General features: G+C 40.4%; 1 protein-coding gene across 8 annotated transcripts in view; it reads right to left on the bottom strand.

The window, feature by feature from the left end:
• The window catches only part of LOC132391148 (F-box-like/WD repeat-containing protein TBL1X), a 349,009-nt gene that overhangs the window by 11,099 nt on the left and 317,517 nt on the right, over positions 1–20,393 (bottom strand). For all 8 annotated transcript variants that reach the window (XM_059963975.1, XM_059963972.1, XM_059963977.1 and 5 more), the window contains 5 exons: positions 12,209–12,350; positions 9,697–9,760; positions 9,507–9,604; positions 8,986–9,046; positions 8,339–8,460 (listed from right to left, as the gene is read on the bottom strand). In XM_059963975.1, the coding sequence (XP_059819958.1) occupies positions 8,339–8,460; positions 8,986–9,046; positions 9,507–9,604; positions 9,697–9,760; positions 12,209–12,350 (487 nt within the window). The remainder of the gene's footprint in view (positions 1–8,338; positions 8,461–8,985; positions 9,047–9,506; positions 9,605–9,696; positions 9,761–12,208; positions 12,351–20,393) is intronic.

Genomic DNA, 20,393 nt, shown 5'->3' with positions numbered 1-20,393 from the left:
GTATATGAAATAAGGTAGATGTTTTTTCATGTAGAAGAAACTTGATTTGTGGCTGAAAGAAGATCATGGAATTTAGCATCTAAGGATGCACATTATACTGAACAGACAGGCAGGTAGTCAGAGGAGGTGGAATAGCTCTGTTGGTAAAAACGTAATCAAATTCTTAGAAAGAGGTGACACAGGATCAAAAGATACTTGTGGGTATAGTTAAGAAACTTAAATAGACCTTGATGGTCCTCAACACTAAAACAGACCTTGATGACATTATGCACAGGTCTCCGAACAGTCGTCAGGATGTAGAATGAAGAACATAGAAAACCTACAGCACAATACAGACCTTTTGGCCCGCAATGCTGTGCTGAACATGTACTTACTTGAGAAATTACCTTGGGGTAACCATAGCCCTCTATTTTTCTAAGCTCTATGTACCTATCCAGGAGCCTCTTAAAATACCCTTTTGTATCCACCTCCATCACTGTGGCAGGCAGCCCATTCCACACACTCACCACTCTCTGCATAAAAAACATACCCCTGACATCTCCCCTGTACCTACTTCCAAGCACCTTAAAACTATGTCCTCTCGTGTTAGCTATTTCAGTCCTGGGAGAAAGCCTCTGACTATCCACACAATCAATGCCTCTCACCATCTTATACACCTCCATCAGGTCACCTCTCATCCTATATTGCTCCAAAGAGAAAAAAGTCAAATTCACTCAACCTATTCTCATAAGGCATGCTCCCCAATCCAGGCAACATCCTTTTAAATCTCCTCTGCACCCTTTCTATAGTTTCCACATCCTTCCTGTAGTGAGGTGACCGGAAATGAGCACAGTACTGCAAGCGGGGTCTGACCATGGCCCTATTTAGCTGTAACATCACCTCTCAGCTCTTGAACTCAATCCTACGATTGATGAAGGCCAATGAACCATATGCCTTCTTAATCACAGAGTCAACCTGCACAGCAGCTGTGGACTCGGAACCCAAGAACCCTCTGATCCTCCACACTGCCAAGAGACTTACCATTAATTATATTCTGCCGTCATATTAGACCTATCAAAATGAACCACCTCAAACATATCTAGGTTGAACTCCATCTGCCACTTCTCAGCCCAGTTTTGCATCCTATCAATGTCCTGCTGTAACCTCTGAGAACCCTCCACACTATCCACAATATCCCCAACCTTTGTGTCATCAACAAATTTACTAACCCATCCCCCCACTTCCTCATCCAGGTAATTTATAAACATCACAAAGAGAAGGAGTCCCAGAACAGATCCCTAAGGCACACCACTGGTCACTAACCTCCATGTAGAATATGACCTGTCTACAACTACTCTTTGTCTCTGTGTGCAAGCTAGTTCTGGATCCACAGAGCAATGTCCCCTCGGATCCCTTGCATGGGGTACATTATCAAATGCCTTGCTGAAAACCATATTCGCTACCTCTACTACTCATCATTCATCAATGTGTTTAATCACATTCTCAAAAAGTTCGATCAAGCTAGTAAAGTACAACCTGCCTTTGACAAAGCCATGCTGACTATTCCTAATGATATTATGTCTCTCCAAATGTTCATAAATCCTGCCTCTCAGGATCTTTTCCATCAACTTACCAACCATTGAAGTAAAACTCACTGGTCTATAATTTCCTGGGCTATCTCTACCCCCTTTCCTGAACAAGGGAATGACATCTGCAACCCTCCAACCTCCGGAACCTCTCCGGTCCCCATTGATGATACAAAGATCATTGCCAGAGGCTCAGCAATCTCCTCCCTCGCCTCCCACATAGCCTGGGTATATCTCGTCTGGTCCCGGAGACTTATCCAACTTGATGCTTTCCAAAAGCTCCAACACATCCTCCTTTTTAATGTCTATATACTCAAACCAAAAGTCTTCCCTATAATCGCCAAGGTCCTTTTCCATAGTGAATACTGAAGCATTAAGTACCTCCGCTACCTCCTCCGGTGTAATACCCATTTTTCCACTGCCACACTTGATTGGTCTTGTTCTCTCAAGCCTTATCCTCCTGTGCTTCATATACTATTAGAAATCCTTGGGGTTTTCCTTAATCCTGCTCACCAAGGCCTTCTCATGGACCTTTCTGGCTCACCTAATTTCATTCTTAAACTCTTTCCTGCTAGCCTTATAACTTTCTAGATCTCTATCATTTCCTAGTTTTTTGATCCTTTCGTAAGCTTTTTTCTTCTTGATTAGATTTTCAACTGCCTTAGTACACCATGGATCCTGTACCCTACCATCCTTTCCCCATCTCACTGGAACATACCTGTGCAAAACACCATGCAAATATCTATTGAACATTTGCCACATTTCTGCTGTACATTTTCCCGAGTACACCTGCTCCCAATCTATGCTTCCAAGTTCCTGTCTGATAGCTTCACATCTCCTCTTACTCCAATTAAACACTTTCCTAACTTGTTTGTCCCTATCCTTGTCCAATGCTATGGTAAAGGAGATAGAATTATGATCACTACCTCCGAAATGCTCACCCACTGAGAGACCTGACACCTGACTAGGTTCATTTTCCAATACCAGATCAAGTACAGCCTCTCCTCTTGTAGGCTTATCTACATATCGTGTCAGGAAACCTTCCTGAACACACCTAATAAACTCCACCCAATCTAAACCCCTCGCACTAGGGAAATGCCAAACAATGATGGGGAAATTAAAATCCCCATCACGACAACCCTTTATTGCTACACCGTTCCAGAATCTGTCTCCCTATCTGCTCCTCGATGTTCCTATTAGTAATGAGTGGTGTGTTTCTAACTTCCACCCACAGAGACTCAGTAAACAATCCCTCCAATACTTCCTCCTTTTCTGCAGCTGTGACACTATCTCTGCCGTGCCTCCACCTATTTTGCCTCCCTCCCTGTCCTTTGTGAAACATCTACAGTCTGACACTATAAGTAGTCATTCCTGCCCCTGAGCTATCCAAGTCTCTGTAATGGCAACAACATCATAGCTCCCAGTACTGATCCATGCTCTAAGCTCATCCGCTTTGTTTACGATGCTTCTTGAATTAAAATAAACACATCTCAAACCATCAGTCTGAGTGCATTCATTCTCTATCACCTGCCTATCCTCCCTCTCACACTGTCTAAAAGTTTTCTCTATTTGTGAGCTAAATGCCCCTTCCTCCGTCTCTTTAGATCAGTTCCCAACCCCCAGCAATTCTGGTTTAAACTCTCCCCAATAGCCTCAGCAGACCTCCCTGCCAGGATATTGGTCACCTTTGGATTCAAGTGCAACCCCTCCTTTTCGTACAAGTCACGCCTGCCCTAAAAAGGTCCCAAAGATCCAGAACTCTGAATCCCTGCCCCCTGCTCCAATCCCTCAGCCACGTAGTTATCCTCCACCTCACTCTATTCCTATGCTCACTGTCACGTGGCACAGGCAGTAATCCCGAGATTACTATCTTTGAGGTCCTGCTTCTCAGCTTCTTTCCTAACTCCCTGTAGTCTGTTTTCAGGACCTACTCCCTTTTCCTACCAATGTTGTGGTTATGTACCACAACCTCTGGCTGTTCACCTTCCCACTTCAGGATATCGTAGAAGCGATCAGAAACATCTCGGACCCTGGCACCTGGGAGGCAAATTACCATCCAAGTTTCTTTCCTGCGTACACAGAATTGCTTGCCTGCCCCCTAACTGCAGAATCCTCTTTCACTGCTGCCATCTTCTTCCTCTCCCTACCCGTCTGAGCCACAGGGGCAAACTCTGTGCCAGAGGGGTGGCCACTATTGCTTCCCCCAGGTTCCACTCCCCCCCCCCCCACAACAGTACTCAAATAGGAGTACTTAACATTGAGGGGACAGCCAAAGGAGTACTATCTAGTATCTGACTTTTGCCCTTCCCTCTCCTGATACAAATTTTAAAAGAACAGAAGATAGAAAAGATATGTAAAACGGAAAATGTTACGATATTCATGGGGGATTTCAATATGCAGGTAGATTAGAGAAAAGGATTAAGTAGCATATCTATGTATGAGATGGTTTTTTAAAACAGCTTGTGGTTGAGTTCACTGGGGGAAAAGTAATTCTGGATTGAGTGTTGTGTAATGAACCAGATTTGTTTTAGAGAGTTTAAGGTAAAGGAACCCTTTCTTTAAGAAGTTGGTACAGGGGCTACGGAATCCACACCACCAGGTTCAGGAACAGATATTACCCCTCAACAATCAGGCTCTCGAACACTGAAGAAATCTTCACTCAACCCATCATTGAACTATTCCCGCAACCTATGGACTCACTTTCAAGGACTCTTAATCTCAATATTTATTGCTTTTTTATTAATTGTTATTATTTCTTTTTTCTTTTGTTTACTGTCTTTTGCTCATGATTATATGTCCATCTTGTTGGTTGTGGTCTTTCACCAATTCTACTATGTTTCTTGGGTTTACTTAGTTTGTCTGTACTATGTATTCTGCATGGAGGCCGGTGACCAGTGGTGTGCCTAAGGGATCTGTTCTGGGACCCCTACTCTTCGTGATTTTTTTTTACATAACCTGGGTGAGGAAGTGGAGGGATGGGTTAGTAAATTAGACCATAAGACAAAGGAGCAGAAGTCAGCCATTCGGCCCATCGAGTCTGCTCCACCATTTCATCATGAGCTGATCCAATCTCCCCTTTAGTCCCATTCCCCCGCCTTCTCACCATAACCTTTGATGCCCTGACTACTCAGATACCTATCAATTTCTGCCTTAAATACACCCAATGACTTGGCCTCCACTGCCACCTGTGGCAACAAATTCCATAAATTCACCACCCTCTGGCTAAAAATTTTTTTTCGCATCTCTGTTCTGAATGGGCGCCCTGCAATCCACAAGTCATGTCCTCTTGTACTAGACTCCCCCACCATGGGAAACAACTTTGCCACATCCACTCCGTCCATGCCTTTCAACATTCGAAATGTTTCTATGAGGTCCCCCCTCATTCTTCTAAACTCCAAGGAGTACAGTCCAAGAGCGGTCAAATGTTCCTCATATGTTGACCCTCTCATTCCCGGAATCATTCCAGTGAATCTTCTCTGAACCCTCTCCAATGTCAGCACATCCTTTCTTAAATAAGGAGCCCAAAACTGCACACAGTATTCCAAGTGAGGTCTTACCTGTGCCTTACAGAGCCTCAACATCACATCCCTGCTCCTATACTCTATTCCTCTAGAAATGAATGCCAACATTGTATTCGCCTTCTTCACCACCGACTCAACCTGGAGGTTAACCTTAAGGGTATCCTGCACGAGGATTCCCAAGTCCTGTTGTATCTCAGAACTTTGAATTCTCTCCCCATTTAAATAATAAATTATTTCTTCTACCAAAGTGCATGACCGTACACTTTCCTACATTGTAATTCATTTGCCACTTCTTTGCCCATTTCCCCAATCTATCCAAGTCTCTCTGTTTCCTCAGCACTACTGGCCCCTCCATCTATCTTTGTATCATCAGCAAACTTAGCCATCTATTCCATAATCCAAATCGTTGATATACAATGTAAAAAGAAGCGGCCCCAACTCGGACCCTTGTGGAACACCACTGGTAACCAGCAGCCAACCAGAATGGGATCCCTTTATTCCCACTCTCTGTTTCCTGCCAATCAACCAATGCTCTATCCACGTATGTAACTTTCCCGTAATTCCATGGGCTCTTATCTTGTTTAGCAGCCTCACATGCGGCACCTTGTTAAAGGCCTTCTGAAAATCCAAATACACAACATACAGTGCATCTCCCTTGTCTAGCCTACTTGTAATTTCCTCAAAAAATTGCACTAGGTTTGTCAGGAAGGATTTTCCTTTAAGGAAACCATGCTGAGTTCTGCCTATCTTGTCATATGCCTCCAGGTACTAAGTAACCTCATCCTTGACAATCAACTCCAACAACTTCCCAACCACCAATGTCAAGCTAACAGGTCTATAATTTCCTTTTTGCTTCCTTGCCCCCTTCTTAAATAGCGGAGTGACATTTGCAATCTTCCAGTCCTCCAGAACCAGGCCAGAATCTATCGACTTTTGAAAGATCATTGCTAATGCCTCCGCAATCTCCACTGCTACTTCCTTCAGAACATGGGGGTGCATTCCATCTGGTCCAGGATATTTATCTACCCTTAGACTATTCAGCTTCCTGAGTACCTTCTCTGTCGTAATTGTGACTGCGCATATTTCTCTTCCTTGACACCCTTGAATGTCTGGTATATTGCTGATGTCTTCCTCAGTGAAGACTGATGCAAAATATTCGTTCAGTTCCTCTGCCATCTTCTTATCTCCCATTACAATTTCTCCAGCATCATTTTCTATTGGTCCTATAGCTACTCTCACCTGTCTTTTACTTTTTATACAAATTTGCTGATGACACAAAGGTTGGGGGTGTTGTGGAAAGTGTGGAGGGCTGTCAAGAGTTTACAGCGGGACATTGATAGGATGCAAAACTGGGCTGAGAGGTGGTAGATGGAGTTCAACCCAGTTAAGTGTGAGGTGGTTCATTTTGGTAGGTCAAATATGATGGCAGAATATAACATTAATGGTAAGATTCTTGGTAGTGTGGAGAATCAGAGGGATCTGGGGGTCCAAATCCACAACTGCTGTGCAGGTTGACTCTGTGGTTAAGAAGGCATAAGGTGCATTGGCCTTCATCAATTGTGGGATTAAGTTTAAGAGCTAAGAGGTAATGTTGCAGCTAAATAGGGCCATGGTCAGACCCCACTTGGGAGTACTGTGCTCAATTCTGGTCACCTCACTACAGGAAGGATGTGGAAACCATAGAAAGGGTGCAGAAAAGATTTACAAGGATGTTGCCTGGATTGGGGAGCATGCCTTATGAAAATAGGTTGAGTGAACTCGGCGTTTTCTCCTTGGAGTGATGGAGGATGAGAAGTGACTTGATAGATGTGTAGAAGATGATGACAGGCATTGATTGTGTGGATAGTCAGAGGCTTTTCCCCAGGGCTGAAATGGCTAGCATGAGAGGGCATAGTTTTAAGGTGCTTGGAAGTAGGTGCAGAGGAGATGTCAGGGATAAATTTTTTACACAGAGATTAGTAAATGCATGGAATGGGTTGCCGGTGGCGGTGGAAGTGATAGGGTCTTTTAAGAGACTTCTGGATAGGTATATGGAGCTTAGAAAAATATGGACTATGGGTAACCCTAGGTAATTTCTAAGGTAAGGACATGTTTGGCACAGCTTTGTGGGCCGAGGAGCCAGTATTGTGCTGTAGGTTTTCTATGTTTCATATGTTTGGTGTATATGGTGACATATTGGTAATTTGATAATAACTTTATTTTGAACTTAGGAAGCAGTGATTAAAATATGATAGAATTCACCCTGCAGTTTGAGAGTGAGAAATTCCGATGTATCATTATTACAGTCGAGTAAAAAGAATTACAGAGGCATAATAGAGAAACTGGCTAACATTGATTGAAAGGGGACATTAGCAGGGCTGACAGCAGAGTAGCAACGGTTGGAGTTTCTGGGAGCAATTTGGAAGGTGCAGGGTAGACTTATCCCAAAGATGAAGTATTCTAATAGAGGATGATGCAACTGCTGCTGACAAAGGAAGTCAAAGACAGCATAAAAGCAAATGAGAGGGCATATAATATGGCAAAAATTAGTGATAAGTTAGAGGATTGGGAAGCTTTTAAAAACCAACAAAAGGCAACTCCAAAAACTATGAAAAGAAGGTAAGCTAGCCAGTAATATCAAACAAAATACCAAAAGTTTTTTCAGCAAAACATAATTTCTAACATCTTGCTCAAAAAGTAATAGAAAACGATTGTGTTTTTACCTATTCAATGTCTTATTTATTAACATAGCACTGGATAAATTCATTATCCTAGTAATCACTTTATTGACTTGTGCAGAAAAATTACTAACCAAAAGATACTTGGACTGTACATGGATAGGAAAAGTTTACAGGGATATGGGCCATATGCAGGCAAGTGAATGGCTTAGATGGGCATCGTGGTTGACACCAACGAGATGAGCCAAAGAGCCTGTTTCTGTGCTCACCATCAGCACCACACAACATTTACACCTCAAGGTAAGATTTTCTATATGTTACATATCTAAATAGTTGTTAGCCTATTCCTCACTCTTAGCAAAAAAAATACAAGTCCTCTTAAAAAAAATAACAGATGTTTGCTTAGAAGGTTCAGAAAATGTATTTGATAATAAAAGTTACACAGAGCAACAGATTCAGAAGAATTTCTTCAGATCAAAACTCCCTGCAAAGTATTATTCATTCTCAATAACATACAATATATAGTTGCTCTAAAGCTACATAATGTCAGTACTGCACAAAAATATCATTAACCTCCACTGAAATTGTAACTTACAGTATGCCCTTGGAATGTTTTTACAGGACGGTCACAGCCAAGTCGGCACACGTGAATGCACATGTCAGTGCTGCAGGATGCAAATGTAGTGTTGTTCTGCCAATCTACATCCAAAGCAGGAGCTGCAAAAACAGCAAATGATTTTTGAAAGCAGAGAACTCCAAAGTTGAAGTCAACAACACATTACAAAACCCATCAAGTAGAACAAGGGGAATTCAGCTTTTTTAAAGAGTGTTCAGCTTCTTTTACTGTTATCATCAGGTCCTGCAATCTCATTGGAGATGTTTTTGCAGTGGAGAATCAGATAGTAATTATGATAAGTGCTATTTTCCAATTGGTTTTGTTTCCTTGGCCATGCTCCCAATTCTGCACAGCCTCCTGTTCATATAGTTTATATTAGTTTGATGGTCAAAAAACAAAACAAATTTTGAGACATAAAAGAATGTAGGTGTTGGAGTTTGGAGAAACAATCTGCTGGAGGAACTCAGTCTGCCAAACAACATCTGTGGGAGGAAAGGAATTGTCAACACTTCAGGTTGAAACCTTGCATCAGACAATGAAGACAAATCAGACGATCACAACTGAAATCCAAAGTAGATAATTAATGCATATTGGCTAGTTAAATATATAAAACTATTCCATCTTACCTGAATGAAATGGAAATTGTTGCTTAGCTTCACCTGTATGAGCATCCCAAATTATTGTTGTCTGAAGAGGAATAATGAAAAAGATATTACAAATTGGAAGCAAATTGGCTTCTTGTTTGATAAAGAATTATCAATTGACAATCAGCGGTTTACTTTCTTCTTGTTCAAAAAGTGAATTGATGCTGAAGATAATCATGGGAGATATAATGCTCTTATATGAAATATGTGCCTATGCCCAAATTCCTCCATACCATTGAGATTCAGTCTCATTGGTGATCTATATCAGGAATAAGCCATAGTGCCCAGGATATGACAGATGCCATAGCTGGAAGAGGAAAAGAATCATTAATGTTGAGCTGTTGACATTCATTTGCCCATGACCAAGTTAGAGATCCACTGGCAGGATAATGCGGGAAAAATACAGCAGGCTATGTGGTCAGGGATATGGAGAAAATATCAGCTAAAATAATTAAAAGTATGGTTTTAATTTTCTGCAAACTGGTCCTGAAATTTAATCTTACCTTATCAACTCCTGCACTGAGAATATAATTTCCCTTCTTGTTCCATTTTAAAGCAAATATGGGCCCTTTATGTTGTCCAAGGGTGCTTGCAAGATTGCCTGTGCAAAATAACATCCAATGTTTTTGATACAATTAGGTAAGAATCAGACATTTTACAAACCATAGATAACTATTTTTATTTATGACCTACCATCCTTTGTCCATATCCTAGCAAATCCATCATATGATCCAGTGGCCAAAAGTGTTCCGTCACTCTGTTAAAAAACAATCCTATCAGTGCTTAGCTCTCCTTTGTAAAAATTAAAGATAAACATTAGCTTTATTGGTCACATGGACATTGAAACATACAGTGAAATGTATCATATACTTCAAATCAGATCAGTGAGGATTGCACTAGGGGCTTCTGGTGCTAATATAGCATGCTCACAATTTACTAATTCTAATCGTACATCTTTGGAATATGGGAGGAAACTGGAGCATCTGGAAGAAACCCATGCAATCATGGGGAGAGGATACAAACTCCTTAGCGACAATGGCAGGAACTGAGCCCTAATCAGTGATTGCTAGCGCATGTACAGTAACTGCACTAACAACTACAATACTGAGCTACCTTCCTAAATTCCAATTTAAAAACACCTTTAGCATAATGAATACAAAATGATTATAAAGATATATAATAGTTCCAGAAGTGGGTTAGAAAACTGAAGATGTAACCAACAGAGTAGTTTTTGAAGTGACTAGGAAGCATTAAAATGGAGAATGATCCAGACAGATCAGAAAAACATCTGAATGCTCTACAACCAAAGAATAGATAAAATGCACAGTATTCTGAACCAGGTCTGTTTCTACATATGAAATTGCACCTTGGAAGGATAGAACAAAGGGAAAATTCAAGGATGTTGAAGGTGCAATTCAAAAAGTAGTAAAGCAAAATTTAAGTCCCTTAAGATTGGAGTTAAATTTTAGATGGAGAGTAAAAATTAGTGATACCATAGAAATAGAAACACACAATTTTGACCAGCAATTTTACATAATATCTAAATCTTAATGTTTGGGACACCCAAAAGGTCATGAAAGATGGCACCAGTTTAGAATGTTCCCTTGGTCAACATCTTCTAGATAGCTCACTAACATATTTTACTTCTTTCACATCTATTTTTCACCCTAAATGTGTTTCTGGGACTGTGAGAGTTTCAGCACCAACTGCCTGCCTTTTGATTGCTGTGTCTGTGAGCAGCCTATTGCTGTGTGGCTCATGTGGCAGGTAGATAAGCCTCTCTGCATTTGTGTGGTGTCCCTCTCTTTCAATGAATCTTGGTGATATCAAAGGATGGTATCGTGGTTCTGCATTTATTGATTGCACTATTGTGTTTATGGATGTAGACATTTTCTGACTTTTGGTTTTCATACTCTGCTTTTTTATCACCTGTTCCTTTTCCACTTTTTGTGCAAGGAGAGGGTATATAGGGGTTGATGTTGTGTTGTTTTCTGTTAGTTTTTTGTGTAATGGAGGGGTTGCTTTTTGGGGGTCAATGTTCCTGTTCCGTTTTGTGCAGGGGGGGTGGGCGTTGATGATCTGGATGCCATTCTCTTTTGTGCAGGGGGGAGAGGTTTTGACATGTTACAGAAAATCTAATGGCCAGAGAAAGGTGAGATCAAAACTGAATAAAATAGAGCAGGAAGTCAAATTTGTTTGTGAAAATTAACAAGGTACAGTAGAAAGTGCAATACAGCACAGAATACCCTATTTTCAGTAGAGTATAAGATCACACTAAACATTCAGCTGATATGCTCATGTTCCCACAAAACTCAGTACTTGACCCTGAATCCTTCAAAATGAGCCAAAATTCAGATCAATTTTGATTTAAGGTTTGTGCCAACTTTTCTCATATCACATTTACAAATCCCATATTAATAATACTATTAGCATCTCCACTGTAGCTTCTAGTTCTGGAGGTATGCCAGATTACATCATAATTGCAGCTGTGGAGGATGGGTGTAGGCTGTAGCAAGGGTACTTACAAGATCAGTGTGTGGAACAGAATTTTACTCTAAGCAGAAAAAAAGTCTTTTAGCACAGTAATCTGCAATGTTGATGTACTAAGGCACACGTGTAATCAGTTTGCTTTGACTCATCACAGTGAGCTTGGAGTAGGTACTGCTGTTTCTTTTTTCCTAGGCTTGTCCTAAATGCCCTTGAACTTCATCAATTAAATTAATGCAAGAAATTCCCTCTAGCAATGATGACACCCAAAAGAAATAAAACTATCAACTCAATCAAATATTTATTTTTACATCAACAAAGGCAAGTTGAAAATTCAATTTCTGAAATACAATTTCTAGCTGATGACTGATAAAAGGAGGAAGCTTTCACAGAATAACTTACGAGGATTAGAAAGTGACTGATCATTAAATCTGAACTATATGGACATTACATGAACATTGCATGGAATGGTTGTTTAAAGAACTCTTGCCAAAGTAAGACATTATTTAGTGACAGGATGTTTTCAATACAGTAATATAAATGAAACAAATCACTATTTGTAATTCATTAACTCACAAAGACTACTTATTTGGGAGTACTACTTTTGATTCCTAATGATGTTCTTTTGAAAAATAAAGATTGAGTTAATAGTTAATAGATTTTAATTACAATGACTCACACAAGGCTACTAATTGATTTTATAATCATAGAAACTTACATTCCAGTCGAGTGATGTAACATCCTTATTGCTGGGAACATCCTGTCCGCCCTCCCTGATACAATGCCTTAGTACTAATTGAGTAGGGCCACCATTGCTATTTTCATTGAGGTTCCATATTCTTGCAGTTGAGTCTCCAGAACTAGAAAGATGACAAATTACATTTTTTTTTACAAGTTATGAAGATTCATATTCCCCATCTTGGTAATTAGATGTCTGAAGCATTAATCTTTGAGCCCCAAATTAAGAATTAACCAGGAAATCAACTCTAGAGGTAAATATTGTGACAGAGGTCACATCTTCATCCCTTTTTTATCTTTCTATAATCATACATTATTGTGTAAGGTGTGGGAAGGTGTGTAAGGTGTGGGAAACAAGTAAGGAAGTTATGGAACCTATGACAATTAAAGAGGTGGAAGTACTGGCGCTTTTAAGAAATTTAAAAGTGGATAAATCTCCAGGTCCTGACAGGATATTCCCCAGGACCTTGAGGGAAGTTTGTGTAGAGATAGCAGGAGCTCTGACGGAGATCTTTCAGATGTCATTAGAAACGGGGATTGTGCCGGAGGAATGTGGTTCCATTGTTTAAAAAGGGTTCTAGAAGTAAGCCTAGCAATTATAGATCTGTCAGTTTGACATCAGTGGTGGGTATATGAATGGAAAGTATTCTTAGAGATAGTATTTATAATTATCTGGATAGACAGGATCTGATTAGGAGTAGCTAGCATGGATTTGTGCGTGGAAGGTCATGTTTGACAAACCTTATTGAATTTTTTGAAGAAGTTACGAGGAATGTTGACGAGGGTAAGGCAGTGGATGTAGTCTATATGGACTTCAGCAAGGCCTTTGACAAAGTTCCACATGGAAGGTTAGTTGAGAAGGTTGAATACCAGCGTTAGGTATTAATGCTGGAGTAATAAAATGGATTCAACAGTGGCTAGATGGGAGATGCCACAGAGTAGTGGTGGATAATTGTTTATCGGGATGGAGGCCGGTGACTAGCGGGGTGCCTCAGGGATCTGTTTTGGGCCCAATGTTGTTTGTAATATACATAAATGATCTGAATGATGGGGTGGTAAATTGGATTAGTAAGTATGCCGATGATACTAAGGTAGGAGGTGTTGTAGATAATGAGGTGGGTTTTCAAAGCTTGCAGGGAGATTTATGCCGGTTAGAAGAATGGGCTGAACGTTGGCAGATGGAGTTTAATGCTGAGAAGTGTGAGGTTCTACATTTTGGCAGGAATAATCCAAATAGAACATACAGGGTAAATGGTAGGGCATTGAGGAATGCAGTGGAATAGAGAGATCTAGGAATAACAGTGCATAGTTCCCTGAAGGTGGAGTCTCATGTAGATAGGGTGGTGAAGAAGGCTTTTGGAATGCTGGCCTTTATAAATCAGAGCATTGAGTACAGAAGTTGGGATGTAATGTTAAAATTGTACAAGGTATTGGTCAGGCCAAATTTGGAATATTGTGTACAGTTCTGGTCACCGAATTATAGGAAAGATATCAATAGATTAGAGAGAGTGCAGAGACGATTTACTAGATGTTACCTGGGTTTCAGCACTTAAGTTACAGAGAAAGGTTGAACAAGTTAGGTCTCTATTCATTGGAGCGTAGAAGGTTGAGGGGGGATTTGATCGAGGTATTTAAATTTTTGAGAGAGATAGATAGAGTTGACGTGAATAGGCTGTTTCCATTGAGAGTAGGGGAGATTCAAACGAGAGGACATGATTTGAGAGTTAGGGGGCAAAAGTTTAAGGGAAACACGAGGGGGTATTTCTTTACTCAGAGAGTGATAGCTGTGTGGAATGAGCTTCCTGTAGAAGTAGTAGAGGCCAGTTCAGTTGTGTCATTTAAGGTAAAATTGGATAGGTATATGGACAGGAAAGGAGTGGAGGGTTATGGGCTGAGTGCGGGTAGGTGGGACTAGGTGAGATTAAGGGTTCGGCACGGACTAGGAGGGCTGAGATGGCCTGTTTCCGTGCTGTGATTGTTATATGGTTATATACATGGCTGACCACAGTACCTTCCACCTTCTTAATGCATGATTCATCTGGATAGAATTATACATATGTGCTTTTATTATTTTATTTATTTTTACTTTAGAGATGCACCATGGTAACAGACCCTTCTATCCAACTAGTCCACACTGCTCAATTACACCCATGTGTCCAACTAACTTACTAATCCACAACATTTGACTGTAAGAGTTGGAATGTTACGGTGAGGTTGTATAAGGCATTGGTCAGGCCGAATTTGGAGTATTGTGTACAGTTTTGGTCACCAAAATACACGAAGGATATTAATAAGGTTGAAAGAGTGCAGAGAAGGTTTACAAGGATGTTGCCGGGACTTGAGAAACTGAGTTACAGAGAAAGGTTGAATAGGTTAGGACTTTATTCCCTAGAGCGTAGAAGAATGAGGGGAGATTTGATAGAGGTATATAAAATTATAATGGGTATAGATAGAGTGAATGCAAGCAGGCTTTTTTCCATTGAGGCTAGGGGAGAAAAAAAACCAGAGGACATGGGGGAAAAGTTTAAAGGGAACATGAGGGGGGGCTTCTTCACACAGAGAGTGGTGGGAGTGTGGAATGAGCTGCCAGATGAAGTTGTAAATGCAGGCTCACTTTTAAAATTAAGAAAAACTTGGACAGGTACATGGATGAGAGGTGTGTGGAGGGATATGGTCCAGGTGCAGGTCAGTGGAACTAGGCAGAAAAACGGTTCGGCACAGCCAAGAAGGGCTAAAAGACCTGTTTCTGTGCTGTAATGTTCTATGGTTATATGTTCTATCTTTGAAATGTAGCAGGTAACAGGAGAACCCAGGCAGTCATGAGGAGAACACACAAACTCTTATCAAACAATCTGTATCACTGGCAATAAAATGGCATTATGCTTTAACACTACACCATTGTGCCACCTTTTATTATTAAATATAAAACCAGAAAATACTCAGCAGTTCAGGCAAGAAAGAAAGAAGGAAAGAATTATTGTTTCAGTTCGAGACACTTATTTTGAAAGGTATTTGACCTGGAAAATTAACTGCTCTACTTTTCACAGATTCTGCCTGATCTGATCTGGGTTTCCACAATTTTTGTTTTTATTTCTGATCACTAGCATCTACGTTTTTAATTATTCTGCGTTCTTACCTCTCTAGTTGCAGTTAGAGAATCATCTGCTTTCAGTCCCAAACTTTCATAATGGTCCCACTTGAGGATCTTTCCAAAACCTCCTTCCTCTTACCATTTCACTCAGTGGCTACTTTATTAAGTACCTCCTGTACCTAATAAAGTGGATACTGAGTAGATGCTCTTGGTCTTCTTCTGCTGTAGCCCATCTACTTCAGCATATGACATGTTGTGTACTCAGAGAAGCTCTTCTGCACACCACTGTTGCAACACATGGGTTACCGTCACCTTCCTGACTGCTTGAATCAATCTGGTCATTCTCTGACCTCACTCATTAACAAGGTGATTTCACTCACAGAACTGCTGCTCACTGGATGTTTTTCATTTTCACACCATTTTCTATCAATTTTAGAGACTATTGTGAAATAAATTGAATTGACTTTATTTCTTACATCCTTCATATAAATGGGTAAAAATCTTTACGTTACATCTCCATCTAAATGTGCAATGGGCAATTGATATGTAATTTATAATAAAAATTATGTGCATCAGGACAGTCAATATAACATAGAAATACAATTGCATTAGCATGAATTAATCAGTCTGATGGCCCAGTGGAAGAAGCTGCCCTGGAGCCTGTTGGTCCTGGCTTTTATGCTGTGGTACCATTTTCCAGATGGTAGCAGCTGGAACAGTTTGTGGTTGTGGTGACTCAGGTCCCCAATGATTCTTCAGGCCCTTTTTACATACCTGTCTTTGTAAATGTCCTGAATAGTGAGAAGTTCATATCTACAGTTGCACTGGGCTGTCCATACCACTCTATACAGAGTCCTGCTATTGAGGATAGAACAGTTCCTACACCTGACAGTGATGCAGCCAGTCAGGATGCTCTCAATTGTGCCCCTGTAGAAAGTTCATATCAAACTTCTTCAACTGTCTGAGGTGAATTAATCGCTGTTGTGCCTTTTTCACTACACAGCCGGTATGTACAGACCATATAAGATCCTCAATGATTTGTACGTCAAGGAACATAAAGCTGTTCACCCTCTCAACCCCAGATCCATCAATGTCAATAGGGGTTAGTCTGTCTCCATTCCTCCTATAGTCCACAATCAGCACCTTTGGTTTTGCGACATTGAGGGAGAGGTTGTTTTCTTCACACCACTGTGTCAGGGTGATGACTTCATCTCTGTAGGCTGCCTCATTATTATTTAAGATTAGGCCAATCAGTGTAGTATTGTCAGCAAATTAAATTAGCAGATTGGAGCTGTGGGTGGCGACACAGTTATGGGTTTATAGAAAGTAAAGGAGAGGGACTAGGACACAACCCTGAGGGGCACCTGTGTTGAGGGTCAGAGGGGCAGAGGTGAGGGAGCCCACTCTTACCACCTGCCAGTGATCTGACAGGAAATCCAGGATCCAGCTATAAAGGCAGGGTGAAGGCTGAGGTTTTTGAGCTTCTTGTCGAGCCTGGAGAGAATTATGGTGTTGAATGCTGAACTGTAGCCCAAGAACAGCATTCTCACATAAGCATCCTTCTTCTCCAGATGTGTAAGGACGGTGTGTAGAGTTGTGGCTGTTGCATCATCTGTCGATTGGTTGTGTTGGTAGGTGAATTGTAGGGGTCCAGTGTGGATGGTAGCATACTGCAGATGCAATCCTTGGTAGGGCCTATATTATTGAGGTGAGTGCGAAAATCCCTGCAGATTAGCAGTTTCTGAGATACTGAAACCACCAACCATGGTTAATGTCACTTAAATCATATTTTTTCCCCATTCTGATGTTTGATCTGATTAACAGCAGAACATCTTGACCAAGTCAGCATGCTTTTATGCACTGGGTTGCTGCCTCATGATTAGCTGATTAGGTATTTGCATTAACAGGTGTACCTGATAAAGCGGCCATTTAGTATATGTCTCTAAGATACATTCTGCTTAATAAATATTCAGTATTCCATAAACAGAAATATTACCTGCCTAGGTAATTGAAAGGATGGAAGCCATTATCTTTATCCTGCCACAAACTTTTTAGAAGCCAACAACTCCATTCATCTATTTATTTTCTACTTTTAACCATGGTATCTTATTCAATTTCAAGGTGTGCTTCCAACTCAGTTCCATGTCTTTGATATCATCAGCTCTATCCCCACCTTATACCATTTGTTATGAATACCTTGCGTATGGTTGGACTTGAGAACTCCCATTGTAAATTTAGCTGACCTCTCTTACACAAACTCCAAGTTTCAGGTCATTCCAAATCCTGTTTCCCATGTCCATATTTACACCGTGTCATGTTTATTACTAACTTGCATTGGATTCTGGGTGTCCAGGATTTTAAAATGTTCATTCTTATTTTGAAAACCATTCATCTTTCTAGCATTGCCTATCCCTATAATCGTATCTCGTTCACAACCCTCTGAGATATCTATATTCTTTCTGTTCTGGTGACTTGCACATCCCCAATTCTAAACTCTTCCTAATCGCGTTCTCTATCTCCAACTCCTTATGCATTGGAATTCCCTTTCTAAATACTTGTGCTTCTACTCAGTTTCTCTCCATTTAAGGTGCTCCTTAAAAAAATTCTTTTTGACCAAGGTTTTGACCATCTGTCCCTCCATTTCCTTTTGTGAAAAGGCTTCTTAATGTTTAATAATAATGTTTTGCTAGGAAATGAGCTTTGTGCCACTAGGTGGCACGGTAGTGCTGTAAGTGCTTTGTCAAGAATTCGTCCTCCTTATTTTGAAACAGTGATGTGGTTTCATTGGTAAGACAGCATCACCAGCTACAACATTTTGAGCTCTATTTTAATTTTTTTTATGAATTGATCCATATTTAAAATTGTTCTGGATATTTCTGTTTAACTAGAAAATAATTACTTGTGTATTCATCATTGAAGCTGCCATAGAAATTCATCTAACTTATACCAGCTAAATGATAACATGCAAGCTATAACCTTAATAGTCTACAAATGACCAAACCTTAATGAATTAATGGTTTTCCTAATGTTTCTTACTGCAATGCTACCTCTCATCTCCAAAAGGTTTTCTGAAGGAGTGGAGATAATCTATAGAATAAATCAGAAACTACAACCCATGTTGCCCCCACTCTGGAATCACAATCACTTCAACCCATCATAGATTTGTAGTTCACAGATGATGTTCATTAATGGCTACATTTGGGGAGGCCAAGCTCTTTGAATCATGCTCTGAAGCTTATGAAAAAACTGCTGTATATTTAAGATATAGAAATGTACTGCACAACACCCCACCCTTTCTTGTTCACAAGAAGTTTGTGAGAAATATAAATTGCTTCCCATATTTTGGGAGGCATCTCTTAAACAAGGCAGAGTTCATTGAGGGCACTGAACATTATTCTCATACCATCTATGCAGCTGCTGCCAAATGAGGAAAGGAGTTCAAACCACAACGCAGACCTTAAATCTCACAGTCTACCAGGAAACAGTAATAGTAGTGTTGCAGCAACAACCTTGCACTCAATGTCAGTAAGACCAAAGAACTGATTGTGGACTTCAGAAAGGGTAAGATGATGTAACAGACTTGTCCTCGTTGAGAGATATGAAGTGGAAAGAGTGAACAATTTCAAATTACTGGGGGTCAGTATCACTGAGGTTCTATCCCAGACCCAATGATCAATGCAGCTACAAAGACATGACAGTGGCTATATTGCATTAGGGGTTAAGAACACTCACAAATTTCTACAGATGAACCATGATGAGCATTCTAACTGGCTGCATCACCATCTGGTATGGTGGGGGTGGGGGGCTACTGCACAGGACTGAAATAAGCTGCAGAGAGTTGTAAACTTAGTCAGCCCCATCATGAGCAATCGCCTCTGTAGTAAACAGAACATCCTCAAGGAGCAATGCCTCAAAAAGGTAGCATGCATCGTTAACTACTCCCATCACCCAGATTATGCCTTGTTCTCATTGCTACAATCAGGAAGGAGGTATTCAGGAACAGCTTCTTCCACTTTGCCACCCAATTTCTGAATGGACAATGAACCCATGAACACTAACTCACTACTTTTTTATTTCTACAAATGTTTGTATTTTTGCACTATTTATTAAATGTAACTATTTAATATATACTTAGTGTAATTCACTGTTTTTTCTATTATGTATTGCATTGTATTGCTGCAACAAAAACAACAAATTGATGACATACAGTGGCATGCAAAAGTTTGGGCACCCCGGTCAAAATTTCTGTTACTGTGAATAGTTAAGTGAGTAGAAGATGAACTGATCTCCAAAAGTCATGAAGTTAAAGATGAAACATTCTTTTCAACATTTTAAGCATGACTAGTGTATTATTTTTCTTTGAAAAAAGGAAAGGAGCACCATGCAAAAGTTCGGGCACCCCAAGAGATTCAAGCTCTCAGATAACTTTTACCAAGTTCTCAGACCTTAATTACCTTGTTAGGTCTATGGCTTGTTCACAGTCATCATTAAGAAATGCAGGTGATGCAAATTTCAAAGCTTTATAAATACCCTGACTCCTCAAACCTTGTCCCAACAATCAGTAGCTATGGGCTCCTCTAAGCAGCTGCCTAGCACTCTGAAAATTAAAATAAATGATGCCCACAAAGCAGGAGAAGGCTATAAGAAGATAGCAAAGCATTTTCAGGTAGCCGTTTCCTCAGTTTGTAATGTAATTAAGAAATGGCAATTAACAGGAATGGGGGAGGTCAAGTTGAGGTCTGGAAGACCAAGAAAACTTTCCAAGAGAACTGCTCATAGGATTGCTAGAAAGACAAATCAAAAACCCTGTTTGACTGTAAAAGACCTTCAGAAAGACTTAGCAGACTCTGGGGTGGTGATGCACTGTTCTACTGTGCAGCGACATCTGCACAAATCTGACCCTCATGGAACAGTCATCAGAAGAAAACCTTTCCTGCAACCTCACCACAAAATTCAGCAACAGAAGTTTGCAAAGGAACATCTAAACAAGCCTGATGCATTTTGGAAACAAGCCTTGTGGACTGATGAAGTTAGAATATAACTTATTGGCCGCAATGAGCAAAGGTATGTTTGG

The sequence above is a fragment of the Hypanus sabinus genome, chromosome 3 (assembly GCF_030144855.1).
Source record: "Hypanus sabinus isolate sHypSab1 chromosome 3, sHypSab1.hap1, whole genome shotgun sequence".
Lineage (NCBI taxonomy): Eukaryota > Metazoa > Chordata > Chondrichthyes > Myliobatiformes > Dasyatidae > Hypanus > Hypanus sabinus.
This window is presented reverse-complemented; position numbering and strand designations above follow the sequence as displayed.